At 39.1% G+C, this 14,587-nt stretch overlaps 1 protein-coding gene across 2 annotated transcripts in view; it reads right to left on the bottom strand.

The window, feature by feature from the left end:
• Window positions 1-14,587, bottom strand: part of TTC39B (tetratricopeptide repeat domain 39B) — a 77,842-nt gene that overhangs the window by 17,569 nt on the left and 45,686 nt on the right. For both annotated transcript variants that reach the window (XM_077171473.1, XM_054652241.2), the window contains 6 exons: window positions 6,878-6,982; window positions 5,491-5,622; window positions 3,617-3,693; window positions 2,404-2,471; window positions 422-486; window positions 154-259 (listed from right to left, as the gene is read on the bottom strand). In XM_077171473.1, the coding sequence (XP_077027588.1) occupies window positions 154-259; window positions 422-486; window positions 2,404-2,471; window positions 3,617-3,693; window positions 5,491-5,622; window positions 6,878-6,982 (553 nt within the window). The remainder of the gene's footprint in view (window positions 1-153; window positions 260-421; window positions 487-2,403; window positions 2,472-3,616; window positions 3,694-5,490; window positions 5,623-6,877; window positions 6,983-14,587) is intronic.

Genomic DNA, 14,587 nt, shown 5'->3' with positions numbered 1-14,587 from the left:
GCTAATGCTGGTTTCACATTGCATAAAACCTCCAAACCCCATCTCTCTGTTTTACAAATGCGTAAATGTTAAATCAGTTACAGTAGCACATATACAAAGAAAGACAATCCTACAGAATAACCCAATCGCCTTTTTGTAAAGAAGAAGTCATACCAAGTTGAATGCTCCAATTCCAAGATTTACTCCTCCTTCAAACTGGTAGTACGTTTCATTTTTGCTTTTGTTCCCCTGAGTCGTCTGTAGCACCTGATGACATTCCCTTGTGATGGAGGAAAAAAAGGAGGGAAGGTGAAACACAACATAGAAATTACTGATTGATGACTATGATGGATACAAAAATATTCCTTTGTGTTTTGGGAGCATTAATGCCACTCCAACTGCTTATATTACTTCTGAAGTCAAGTGTTTTCTAATAGCTTACTTGTATATTTGGTAACTTGTCCTAATTTTCAGGCCACCTTTGATAAAGTTGATCATATTTTCATCCTGGAAGAAAAAGATCTAACTGTAAAATATTGTGTGTTCATATTACACATAACACATACATAAAAATCCTCCAGCTACATATACATTTATTTATACGTTTATGTCGTTGTAAAAAACACTAAAAATGTTTTTCAGTCACTAGAAGTACCTCTAAGACTGACATTAACACTTGCTCTAAGTTGTCAGGGAAACATTTCTTTGTTGCACATTACAAATTTTAAAACTGAAGAGAGAGGTGAAAAAGAAAGTCGAAGTGTTAGTTATAGCAGAATTTGTGATGTATCTAAATGAACCAAGAAAGCTCTCCACCAGATGGTGCTGCAGGAACTGTTTCAAATATTTGGAAATGGCAATTCTGACATACACAAGGAAGCCATACAGAAACTGGCAGAAGACAAACTGAAAAATCCCTCGAACAGATGAAACTCTATTGCTGATCAAAACTACCTGCGTTATTCAATTTATGTGCTTACTAACTTCTAGGAAAACCAAAACAAAGCCACAATATACTTGCCATCAAAACTAAATTCCTGAAAAGCAAAATATCGGTTCAACAGAATGAAATATTTTCTCCTAGAATTCAAATAAAAGGGGAGGATGCTGGCATTTCAGAAATGCAAATTTAAATACTTAGGAACAGTAGATGCAACATGGAAAATGAAAAGAGCAACAAAAAAAGGCCTCAGAATGATCAACCAAAGGAAATTCTGGCTTCCATAAAAAGATTACCATTTTAAAACTCCTCATCTCTCTTGTCTGCAAGTCTGAACACCCAAATACAAGTGTTTCAGTACAAGAATTCTATTTCCCTCTGATGTTTACATTTTTGTTATCATCATCATCATCCTAACACTAATCATGGTCAGCCAAAGATGAAAAATATGAGGCAGCACAGCAATCAGCAGAGCAGGGTATTACAGTCAAAAGCAATACAGATGTGGTGTTTCAGAGAAAATATACATCTAATTTTTTTTATTATTTTATACAGTCCTAACTCACCTCCTTCAACAACATTCTTTTCATGGTTAAAACAGACTCCACCCACTGAATAAAAATAAAGAGGGTTGCTTCCACATGGCTAGTAAAGGAGCAAGCTAGTTATAGGAAAGACTAGCATTCCATTAATAGTATTTCCTGACACTTCTGGCCAAATCAAATAGTTCATAAGTCATAAGCCAAAGGAACTTAATCTGACCTTAGTATCCTATGTGCCTCGCTTCTTTCTCATAATTTATACTGGAAAAGATTATCTATAATATATATTTAATAAACACTTGTTAAACACTCACATACCTTCAAAAAGTATGAGGAACAACTCCTGTTTTCAAGAATCAAGTTTCAAATTGAATTTGAAAACTCTGTAGCATGAAGTCCCTGAATCACAACCTAAATCACTAGCACCACACAATATAAAATACCAGATCTTTCTGTGAGCTGAATTGTTACCTCAGCAATGCTAAGCATGCCCATTTTATAAGCATTCATTACTGTATTATTCCTGACACCATGTGCACACACAGCAACACGGAATTGGAAATTACACATCAGCTGAAGTTTTGTTAGCTGGAAAACATTCTACCCATTCATGCAAAAAATGACTTGCACTTTCAAACAATACACTTCCTCATACTTGAAAATATTTTTATGCAGGCACTGGACACTGTCCAATGTGATGCAAATCATTTAAACATACCACTTTGTATAAAACAGGACGTATGTTTAAAAGATGGTATGTTTATACCTTAGGATAATACCTTGGTATCTGAATATCATCTTTGGTTATTCGTTCAAAGAAAGAGACAACTTTCCTGAGCAGCACAAGATTTACCATACTTTCAATCGTTGCCATGAAATAACATTCAATAGCAAAAAATTTTTGTTTGAACATCACATCTTTTGTTGAGAAATTGACTTTACCTGTACGAAGGTGAGAGCGGCTTTCTGTAATAAGCATTCAGCATAGCAGATTTCAGCATGCATTTCCTCTATATAAGAAAGAAAAGTTATTTACTATCAGCAATGTCATTGTCAATACTGTCTTCTTGGGGTCAATGGAACAAACAAAATGCTGCCAAGACAAGAAAGAAAAAAAAAATAAAGGAAAAAAAAAAAAAAAAGCATAATTCTGCTGTTGCCATTTCAGTAACTGCTGAATAATAGCTGTAACACACAAATCCCAACAGAATTCTTCTATTTCCCTTCTTCTCAGACAAAACATTGTCAGAGCTGACCTCAGTCTATGGCAAAAGCTACTTGACATTCTGGTAGATGGGTCTCTTATAATTTTCATTGATTCTAAGCTTAACAGCCCACAATAACTCAGTCTTTCAAGCCTCCTTCCAATGTCTTACAAGAAATTTCTGTAAATGAATAGTAACCCTCACGGAGGTTCAGGCTTTTCCTACATCCACTAAGACATCATGAACAGGTTTTCACCAAGTCATGCTTAACAAACTGAAAGCCCCAGGCAGACTTTCTGTCTTCATGCAGCACTACAGTACATTTGATTTAACACACATGATACAAGTTGCTCTGCACCCATGCTGCAAGACCAGCCACATGCACAAGGCTGCTGTATGTACAGTGCATACGTGGTGAGTTTGATGTGTCCAAGTATTAAAGAGGATTCTTGTGCCAGGTTAGAAAAAAATGCATACTTGACTCTGCCTGAATCAGAAATAGGAGATCAGCATTTTCAGAGCCATGAACAATGTACTGATACCATTTCCCAAAACACCTTAAGGCAAAACAGACAAGCACAAAACTTGTTAATATATTCAGATTCCAATGCAACTAATGACAAGGATGTACTCCTCCGCATCAATGGTTCTTAAACTTTTGGGAGCTCTCTTAAGTCAAAAAAAGGAAGTTTCCCTTCAGTCCTATAATGTGTTGTGAAAGGCATTCCTTTCTTAATTCATGCATGCTCAGAGACAAAAAAAACCCATTAGCCTGAATTCTCCACTGAAGCTTTGCATTCAAATTAGAAAAGATTATATACACGATTTTTATGTTTATTACTGTAAGACACTAGTAAAGTCACAGAGTTAAGCATATTTGTATACATTGGTAGGGGTAGTTTTGAGCTTTTTTCACTTTTTTATTTTAACTGTATTATTTAACTACTTACCTTCAGTCAACTGATCCACTGTCTGTTTAGAAACTAGATTGGACAAGGATTCCACCACTGTGCTTCTTTTTCTGAATCTAAATAGGTTGTGCATGGAAGAAAAGAAAGCCATACATTTCAACACAAACCTAAATTTAATAACTGGAATTCTTAAAAACTTCCAACCAAAATTTACAGAGATTCTTACCAAAATGATCATTTGTCAACAGTTTCAATTCTCTCAGTAGTCCAAAGACTTGTATGCCTCTAGCCTAAAGAGCCTATCCAACATTAAATGCATGCTTGCAACTTCAATTAATCTACGTTAAATGTATGACAGCTTCAACCCCACTGCCACTCACTAGCTACAGAGGTGTTGCTGATGCTGAGCAAGACACTTTAACTGGAATTCAAAGTTTTATGAATTGCTTTTTTCTGTTTCTTAAACATGCACTCAAAATTAGAATGAAAAAATGAAAAGGAGCTCTGTTTTCAACAAAAATGTTTCAGTATTTTATGGTGGTTTATGCCAGATAAAATGCCAAAACAATCGCACACTTTACTTCCAAGAGATCTCAACTCACGTTTTAATTCCAAAAATTAATTTTTGGCAAAAAATTACAAACAACTCAGCGTTATGAAGAAGCTAGAGAAACAATGCTATATTCAGAAAATGAATGCACTCTGTAAGCCAAGGAGTCACTGATTATAAATACTAGCTATTAGCTTATCATTTTTGTTTACACTACACATTGACAATTGTGGGATCCTGAGAAGAAGATTATAACACTACACATTAACATAATGCACACAAGAAAAGAGTCAATTAAGACACATGTAGTTATGGTAATTCTTCAACTTTGAACATTTAATTGCCTTTCTCTTGCATTTTTATGAGTTTTGCAACAGACTAGATCAGAGTACTCATGAATTAAAGTTTACATCCTGCAGAGATGAAATCCTGTACTGCAGCTGTCTAGACTAGAGGGACATCTAATCTTCAGACACACTAAACAACATAGTTCAGATGAAACTGCAAATTGATAGCACATCCAAAAAAGATGCAGAAACTGCTGACCCCTTCTCTTCAGCATCTGATAACGTTTTCTCATTTCTTTTTTGCCATGGCTAAGATGATGATGATGACGATGTTAAATGTCTAAACTAATATTTGGCAGTCATTTTTTGAGAAATAATTGTGATAAAATAGACTAACCAATATGAAGAAGAACCAGTAAAGCAGAAATAACTTCTATTTTTCTCAGAGATTTGTTTAAACTTTAGCTTTCACAACCCATTTTCTAAGGTTTTTTTTTTTGCTGTTCAAAGAAAGCAAAATGTACAGTCCAGGTAATTTCTCATGTGAGCAACAGAAATTGCTCTTAAAATCATTAATTTTAAGGTAATCTAAACACATTTGTAACAACAACAAAAAAAACTAATTTGGTTTTCAGCAGAAACCTTAGTACAAGCTTAATTGTATTAGGCTATTCATTCAACCTTTGGAAACAACTTTTTTAAGATATTTTCATGCTGAGAGGGGACAATTCAAAATATAGGCCTTGAAACTTTTGGAAAAACAAGAAGTTACAGCTGCCAATAGCTCAGACAGTTCAAAAATGTCAGTTTATGTGTAGGTCTACACAGTGAAACAATCATTTAACTAACTGTAGTGGCTATTAATACCCACACAGGACAAGTCTGTTGTTGCCACATCACCATGTAGAAAAATATCTTCACCAGTAACGTAGTGGGACTTACTCCACCTTTACAAATTTAGACCACTCTCATACAGACAAGAGTCTGCTTTTAAAACATACAGAGAACTGGGATATGTCACAAATAATACTTTTTGGATTTAGTATCTCATAACGGTTGGGATTGCTTGGGCTCACCTTTGGCAGGTTTGCAAAGCATCTTTCATTGTAGAAATTCCCATTTGTATATCCTGCTGTTCAAAGGTCATTGCAGCTTGCATAACTAAAATAGTGCTGTATCCAAGTGCATGGTACATACTATCTTTGGACCTAGGGAAAACATGAATCTTGGGCATTTAAGCAACATTTTACATTGCAATACAAAATTAAATGCAGAGACACTTGTATTAATTTGTGAAAAGACAGAAGAATTAAGCAGGAAAGCAACAGATCTGAGAATATAATCTACAACTGTTTATTGGATAATTAGGACTTAAATAGCCTTGAATAGACATAATTTTAGCTTTCTCGACTTGTTAGAGAGAGCTCACATCTCATGAGTTTGTAATACATAAGGAAAATAAACTTCAGGGTGAGACTTCAAAAACAACATCTCCTGAGTTTTATTCTCCCTGACCTTGGAGCAAGAAAGATCCTGGTATTCCAACAGTAATATCATCTTCCACTGAGCTTAACTACAACTAATTCTAAGAGATAATATTCCTGGCCTACTGCCTTCCTCACATGAGCTCTCCAGAGCACTAAAAGCAAACACCTGATAGCTGTGTCATCCTTCGGATGTTTCATTTAAAGCTGTCTTGGAGGTTGTTCATACAACATCAACCAACACATCACTCTTTAATCTATTCTTACTAGCCCCAAACTGCAGAGCGAGAACATTACTCCACTCTACTGACATGGGCTACACATCCCTCTTGCCAACACATCCCTCAATACCACGTGCTCCTTTCAGACACAGACAAGAGAAGAATGGTGGATGGGATTCAGACCCCGGTCCTGAAGATCAGCCACTCAGACTGCCTCCCCATGAAGTCACAGGTAAGACAGGTTTCACCTGTGAACTTCTCCATATTCTTTAATTCCCTACATCTGCACTGCCATACTTTTCTTCTCAGTGGAGGAAAGGCAACAAGGGAACAAGGAAAATAGTCAGAACATTAAAAGATGAGCTTAAAGATAAGCACCAGACTCAAACATAATATAAAACATAACCAAAAGACTATTCTGGAGCTTTGCTCCAGCTTTCCTCTATTGTCAAAAGCAGTTTCATTGTACAAATTATTTGATCAAAGATGCATTGAACATGGTCTTGCTCTCCAGCCTCTCCCCTATGCGTGAGGACAGACAGCTAGAGATCAACTCTAACATCACAATTCAGTGCTTTATAAACAATGTTTGAGATGGTTTTAAAGATCCAAAAAAAATTTTTAAAAAACCACAAATATGGACAAATTTCGGAAAAAAGAGAATAAATTAAAACTACTATCTTCAGACACTTTAAATTAATCTTCAGGTACTAAATACTGTCTGTTTACAACAACTTCAGGAAATAACAGAATCTCACCATGGACGAAGTAGTTCCAGCGCTTCAGAGAACTTATTGTTTAGAAATAAGTTCAGTGCCATTGAACATTCTTCCAGAGCACACTTGAGATCCATCTTGGATGCCCTAAAAAACAGATTTTAGTTTACTCAAACTGTAAATATAAACAAAAACATTTAAAATGTCTTTTGCTTATGTAACACAGGTCTTTTGTGGTGATTTTGTTTTCATAATTTAATTTTTCAAAACCAAAGCATATGCCTAACACTTTACACAGGTGCATTGCTTATTTAAGCGATGTTTATAGCTCTGTCCTCCTAATCTTACCAGAGAAATTCTCAAAATTTATCATTGTGTCCAAGCTCTCAATCTTTCCCATCAGTACAAATGCTGTTCCAGACTCTGTGCTCATATCAGAATCTCAAAAGAGGCCACAAGACAATATTTTAATCTAAAAAAAGCAGTAAAGACACTCATACAGCAAACAGGTATACTACAAATAGTCCTGTAAGAAACCTGTAGCTATGCCAACAGCTTTTGTTCATCCCAATTCACTTCAAGTAAAAGCACTTGCACTTGCTTAAGCAGAATCCATCTCAGCAAACCCATTCTTTGGCCAGTTCTGCCCGAAATACTCAGGAGCACTCACAAATTATTCCCTAGGCTGAACCTGGGACAAACTGACAATCGTGGTAGTGACATACAGCTAGAGGCTACACAGCCATCAATGTGCACAGATGCATCTGGAAAAGATAATCTCTCTACAGCGTTAAAACAACAGGTTTAAACTAGATAATGGGCTTTCTCCAAGTACGGTTAAGCAGTGGTAAGCAACAGATCATGTCAATGAGATAAATATTTAAGTACTGACCAGAAGTGAAGAACTCTAAAGGAGGAATTTAAGAAGAGAACAACAGGGGAGTACAGCTGCTCTAAATCTAACAGTAAGACACACACAAAATAAACAGAGTGGGGTGGACATGAAAATATGACTGGACAGGGGGCTTTTTTGCCCTCCAAAGAACAGTGTTAAAACAGCTTATAAAGACCAAAACTTTTTAAAATCATTCAATTTTATTAACTAATTCCAGAAATACCATCTGCTGGCAAAAACATTCCAAATAAGTATTTTTTAACTAGATTTAAAGGCTGATTTTTTTCCTAGTACACAAGCAAGGACCTGAGTTAGTCCCTTAATAACACATTATCGCCCTGTGTGTTCCCATGCTTTTGTATCTTCTTTTCACATTTGTGTCTAATAAAACTCTTTTCACTTGGTCCATGCTTGTTAGATTACTCATTCCATTTGCTTTGCCTTTCCTGCTAGGAAGAATGGGTTAGTTGCTTTCAAAAGTTTTTCAAGAAGGTAAAAAAAAAAGGTGGGAGGAGAGTGGGGAGGGACTTTTTCCTTCCTTTAAATACCAAATTGGCACTAGTTGTCTTTAGTGGCAAAATAAAAAAAACCAACACCACCACGTCAGTAACTGAAGTTCATACCTACTAGACACCAAGAATGAGTTCTTATTTTTTCATACTTGCAGACTACAATTATTTTGTGACTAGCACTGAAGCAGTGGTCTGTTCCAGGTCTCTCCCCAAACAAATGCAAAGATCAGTACTAAGGTGTGTGGAATCTTCAAAATTACACAGGACAAATGGCCCTTTTAGTCCTCTCCTCCTTGCAGGCATGGTTACTAACTTTGTGGTGGGCCAAGAACTCTGTCAATCATGGGAACACAAAAACCCCTTGTGAGGCAATTTTCTGCTTCACAGACTATGGAGTATATGAACAGTGATCTGAAGTCAAGAGAGGGAAGAGAATGGCAAACAAGACATGTATAACCATACAGTTCATAAAACAATCTGAAGAAACACAGACCACTGGTAACTACAGGTAATTTAACAACTGATGACAGCCTTAAACACTAAGTTTCAATATACTGGTGTTCAGCCTCAAAACAGTATGCTTCCCACATGAGAAGCATCAGCAGAGAAATAATATCATAGTACTCCACCACTTCTCCAAAGGCAAGGACCAAGAGCTAAGGGCAACATTTTGTTTTCAACTGCTTTAATAAGCATAATCTTAATGAACAGAAATACGTTTTCTGTACTTGTATGTTGTAAATCTGCACACTTCCAACTCTGCAATCAGAAACTGCTGGAACTGCCACTGGACAGAACATCTCATCTTTATTTCATTTAACATATCCATGGACATGACAGCATTTTAGCTGCAGGTATGGATGGTTTGCCATTAGGCTCTCAAATCTCATCACACCACCAGCTCGAGCATCACCACAGTATATATCAGTATTTGCAAACTGATCTCATAAACCAGGATTGTATAAGGACACAAAACTATTTTCCCAGTTAAATGGGTAAGAAGCATATCTCTCCAGCACCTGGCTATCATGTTTTTTTCCCTTTATTACAGACTCGTTCCCCTGATGCTGCCTATATGTGACCAAAGTCTGCAGACAATGCAAACAGTATTCCTTAAGTTAATGTATTTAATGTTCCCTGCATCAAGCATGCTAATGACCTTACTCTGCCACTTCAGACATAAAACTTGGGAAGCTAGTTTCCTCAAACTGTTATTTCTGGTAAGTGAATCATATTCTCTACCAGAAAATTCCTCATTCCTGTTTCATTACTCTTCACATATGCTTTCTAATGTTTTCCTACATCCTGCAGCAGAAGAACATAACCAGAAGGATTTGTTTCAACTCAGATTCATAACTTGATAGTGGAATAGTCAGAAGAAAAGAGCACACTGACTCAGAAGCAACTTGGTTATCTTTGCTGGCATTTCTATGCAGTGGCTCAGAATAAGCACATTTCCTCTTCTACTCCCAAAACATCACAAACCAATTTCTACAGCAACTTACCAGACTAGCAAATGGTTCAGTCAGTAATGCTGACTCACACTCTCTTTCTGACTCATGCTGTTTTCCTTCTACCTTATTTTTTCCCCCTGTCTCCACATAATTTTCCTGGAATGGACAGGAACTTTATACACTTTAGTACATTAGATGAACGTACTCTTTAATCTAATCCAGAGCAGACTAAGTTAACGCTACTTCAGTGATGTTATTACGGATTTTACACCTAGTGATTTACTATGGATTTTACACCTGGTGTCATGGTTTAACCTCAGGGGGACAATCAAGCCCCATGCAGCAGCTCACTCACTTCCCCAGCAGTGGGATCAGGGAGAGAACTGAAGGGTAAAAGCTAGAAAACTCATGGGCTGAGATAAAGACAGTTTAATAGGGAAAGCAAAAGCCTCACACATAAGCAAAGCAAAAAAGGAACTAATTCACTGCTTTCCATGGGCAGGAAGGTGTTCAGCCATCTCCAGGATAGCAGGGGCCCTATCACAGATAACAGTGACTTGAGAAGACAAACATCATGACTACAAATGTCCACCCTTCCTCCTTCTTCCCCCAACTTTATATACTGAGCATGATGTCGTATGGTATAGAATATCCCTTTGGGGCCCAGTTTGGGTCACCTGCCCCTGCTGTTTCTCTTTCCAATCTCCCACATACATGCAGTCCCCTTGCCAGTGTGACTACACGAAAAGCAGAAAAGGCCTTAGCTGTGGGAGGTGGTGATCACGGAGGTCCCTGATCAGCAATAACAAAAATATCTCCATATTATCAACCCTATGTTCAGCACAAATCCAAAACACAGCCCCATACCAGATGCTGTGAAAAAGGTTAACTCTACCCTAGCCAAAACTAACACTTACCCACCCCTTATTCCATACCCTTTATGTCACACTTCCCAATACCCCATCACCTTCCCTACTTATCTGTTTTGATAGATATACAGACAGACATCATTCCCCTAGTCTGTGGAACACCTTTGTCAAATGTTCATAAAACGTCCACAAAAAAAAAAATTTGTTGAATCCATGCAGTCTATGACTTTGTCCTTCACCCTTGGTAACAGCCTTTTGTCTTAAGTTGCAAATATAAGATGTGGCTGGGGGTGTATGTTCTATTGCCATCTGTTAGAAGTGGGGCAGTTATCTTCTGTTAATCGGGCCACTTGCTAAAACCAGGTGGGGCAGTTTTCTTTATCTTTTCCACAACCCATCCTCCCTCCAGGAAGATCTTCTCTTAACGGGCCATCAAGATTCACTGCATGACTGATAAAATTACATCATCCCATTGAGAGATGCTCCACCCAGGGGGAGGAGCCAAGCATTCCTACCTGGATATAATCTGAGATTTGGAACACCACAGGCAGCCTTTTCCCACTGGATTCCCAGAGGAGCAGCCTTTTTCCACTGGATTCCCAGAGGAAGACCAGGCCCATCTACACTACCACTGGACCTTCAGTGGAAAACTGTACCCTTCAGGATCAATGTTTCAACAGAACATCTGTCACTCCAGTAAGAACTGCAGCCACCATTTAATCAGACTGCTACCAACACCCTGACCAACAGGGTGTCAGTTTGTATTCTGACTGTCAGTGTTGTTTATATTATTGCATTTTTATTTTTGTAGTTTTTTATTTTTCCTAATAACTGTTATTACAACTCCCATATCTTTGCCTGAGAGCCCCTTAATTTCAAAATGATAAAAACTCAGAAGGAGGGGGTTTACATTTTCCATTTCAAGAGAGGGTCCTGCCTTCCTTAGCAGACACCTGTCTTTTCAAACCAAGACAATTTCCCAACCAGGCAGCAATGTTTTGCCACAACTTAGCAGCCCAGATGGGTTTACTCTAGGTTGCCAGTTATTCTGCTTCCACTGCTGCCACCACACCCATAGGGCCACCACCCATGAATCAGTACAGAGGTTAAAAAAAAAAAAAAAAAAAAGCATTGGCCATTTCTCTCCTTCAGCAAAATCTAAGGCCAGTTGGATGGCTTTCATCTCTCCTTATTTAATCAATTCATGTTCTCCTCCAGCAATTTCTGTGACTTGTCATAGGGGACTCCATACAGCTGCTTTCCCACAAGCAGAAGGATTAATCAGTAAACAAGGCATATTGCTTCTCAGTTTCTGGGAAATTATTATATACTGGGGCCTCTTCAGCGCAAGCCTGGTGACATTCCAAAATTCTTTGGCCTTCTGGCTAGCCCATGATTAATTCCAATTTTCCTGGATGACAAGGGTTTACTATCCAAACTCCTTATGTGATCAATGCAACTCCTTTACTCCCTTTGACCATCCAACTCAACACAGGTAACTGTGGTGCCAGAAGCTGTGTGTCAGTACCAATCATCTCTGAAAGGTGCCAGTATCTCCTTTTCAGTTAGAGTATAATGGGCTTCAGATCCTCTGTATGCTCAGCTCCAAAAACCTCAAAATTTCCCTGGTGCCTGGTCAGCCTCAAAACTTCCCTGGTGCCTTCTGCCAGAGGCTCCAGGTAGGTCAATTCTCTCCAGCTGCAATAAAAAGCCTATTTTTTACATATGTTCAGACTGGCCCTGTTCAGACTGGCTCGAGGGCTACAGCATTAACTATTTCCTACTGGATTTGTTCGATGGCTTGCTGCTGCTCAGAGGGCTATTTGAAATCATTCTTCTTCCAGGTCATTTGATAGAGAGGGCTACAATCAGCCTGCAAGCTGGAATGTGCATTCTACAAAATCCCACAACACCTAGAAAGTCTTGTCTTTTTCTTGCTAGTTGCTGGAGACATCACTGTTATCTTAATAAAAACCACTGGGATCTTGCAATGTCCTTTTTGATTCCTAAAAGCTGGATCTCTGTGTAGGCCCCTTTACCTTATTCTGTTTTATGGCAAAACCAGCTTTTAAAAGGATTGGATTATTTGCTTCCATTTCTCAAAAACTTCTACTGTATTTTCTCACAAAATGGTATCACTAACACACTGCAGGTGTTCCAGAGCTTCACCTTGTTCCAGTCTTCATCAGTCTGTGGCAGATGATACAGCTGTGTTTCCTTCTGACTGGCAGTCGATTCCAGGTACTGTGGACACAGCTCCAAACAAAAGCAAACTGTGGCCTGCACTCTTCTCCCAAAGGGACTAACAAAAACAAAACAGCAGTATCAACTGTGGCACCACATGGCTTCCTTTGACTCCAGCACATATGGAAGTTCCTACATATCCAGTACACCAGGACTCAGAGGTGGTACAACTTCGTTCAAGCCACAGTTTATTGTCAGCCTCCACTCTCCACTGGACTTTTATACTGGCCATACAGGGTTGTTAAAGGTAACCGGGTCTTGCTGACCACTCCTTGGCTCTCTAGGTGACAAATTAGTTTATAAATGGGAATTACAGAGTCTAGATTGTGAGACACTGCTTCTAGTGCACTGTTGTGGTAGCAACTGGCACCTGCTGTTCTTCAGCCCAAGAGCAAAAGGGATGTCTGAAATTTCCTCAGCAGCATTTTGAATCCTTCATATATCCTCTGCTGAGACAGTCTATACCAAGGATGAAGGGAACCCCTGCTCCCGTCAAGATAGGGTACTTCTGCCACTCATGCGAGTCAGGCTAGTGTCAGCTTCCAATACAGTCAGCTCTTTGGATCCCTCTGTCATCCCAGAAATCCAAATGGATCCATCCCTATGCAGCTTGATGACACTAGGGTACATTGTGCACCAGTGTCTACTGAAGCCTTGTACTCCTGTGGGGCTCCTGTGCCAGGTCATCAAACCCACACAGTCCAATAAACCTGGTTATTTCTCTCCTCCCTTAGGTGGAGGCAGGGCCCCTCCAATACTGGTCACAATGTTCCCCACTATTATCTTGCAGAAATGGACTTGTACTTCTCTCCATATGTCGTATTGCATCAAATAGTTTATTTAGTTGTTGTTTTGCAATGGGTTTGGTATTTTGCACCGAATAGTATGTTTGTATCACATGGTTTGTTCCGTTTTTCCCCTCTCCCCCAAAGCCCCTGTGGTGGTGGTCTCTCCCCAGGTTATTCCTCCCCTCACCCTCCTATCACTTGCATCCCATTGGCTTTGACCCCTCTCCTCCACCCCCCTTTGCCTGGGTTTAAAAGCTCCCATGATGAGACCCTCAATCTCTTTTTCCCTCTCCTGGATCCCCTAGAGTAGTTCCACAATAAAGGTGGGATGTTCGTCCTGAGGAAAAAGAGCGCCTCCAGTCTTTTACTTTTTACTTGCGAGACTGTGAAGGGCCTGAGGGTCCAGAGCTAGCCAGACTGGACCCCCCCAAAGGCCCCAGGTCAAGCTTACATCCATAGAGTCAGTAGTATGATTGGACTGAAAAATCTGCCTGAAAAACTGTTCACTGGAGACAGGAGCAGCAACTTCAAGTTATGGTTGTTTTTCCCTGCAATTCCTGCACCAGTGCATCTACAGTCAAGGTGTTCCCATCCATCCCACTTCCTTGTATCCTCTCCATGGTCCTGCAGGTAAAACCGTAGGGTGCCCCATGCTGTGTATCCTCTATATCCTCTCTCTCAAAGAAAGAGCATACCTGCTGTCAGTTACTGAAATACAGGCTCACACAGATGGGGAGTATGACATATTCCCTCTGAATTGCTGGAGCTCCTGCATCAGTTCATCAGTTAGCTTCTCCACAGATTCTGTGATGGAGGAAGAAATACTGTCTACGCATTACCCGAGTTGCCAAATTGCATCAATTGCTGTTGGTGGTGCATCATCTTTCCAAATTACTGTTGTCAAGGGGTTTCATGTGCCCTTGCTGCACTCCGTAGAAATTTCTGCAACATGAGTAATTGACAAAAGATGTGGTCTGGCTCTGTGGGGAC

This window comes from Agelaius phoeniceus, chromosome Z (genome assembly GCF_051311805.1).
Source record: "Agelaius phoeniceus isolate bAgePho1 chromosome Z, bAgePho1.hap1, whole genome shotgun sequence".
NCBI classification, from domain to species: domain Eukaryota; kingdom Metazoa; phylum Chordata; class Aves; order Passeriformes; family Icteridae; genus Agelaius; species Agelaius phoeniceus.
The sequence above is the reverse complement of the archived record's forward strand: the minus strand, read 5'-3'. Positions and strand labels throughout refer to the sequence as shown.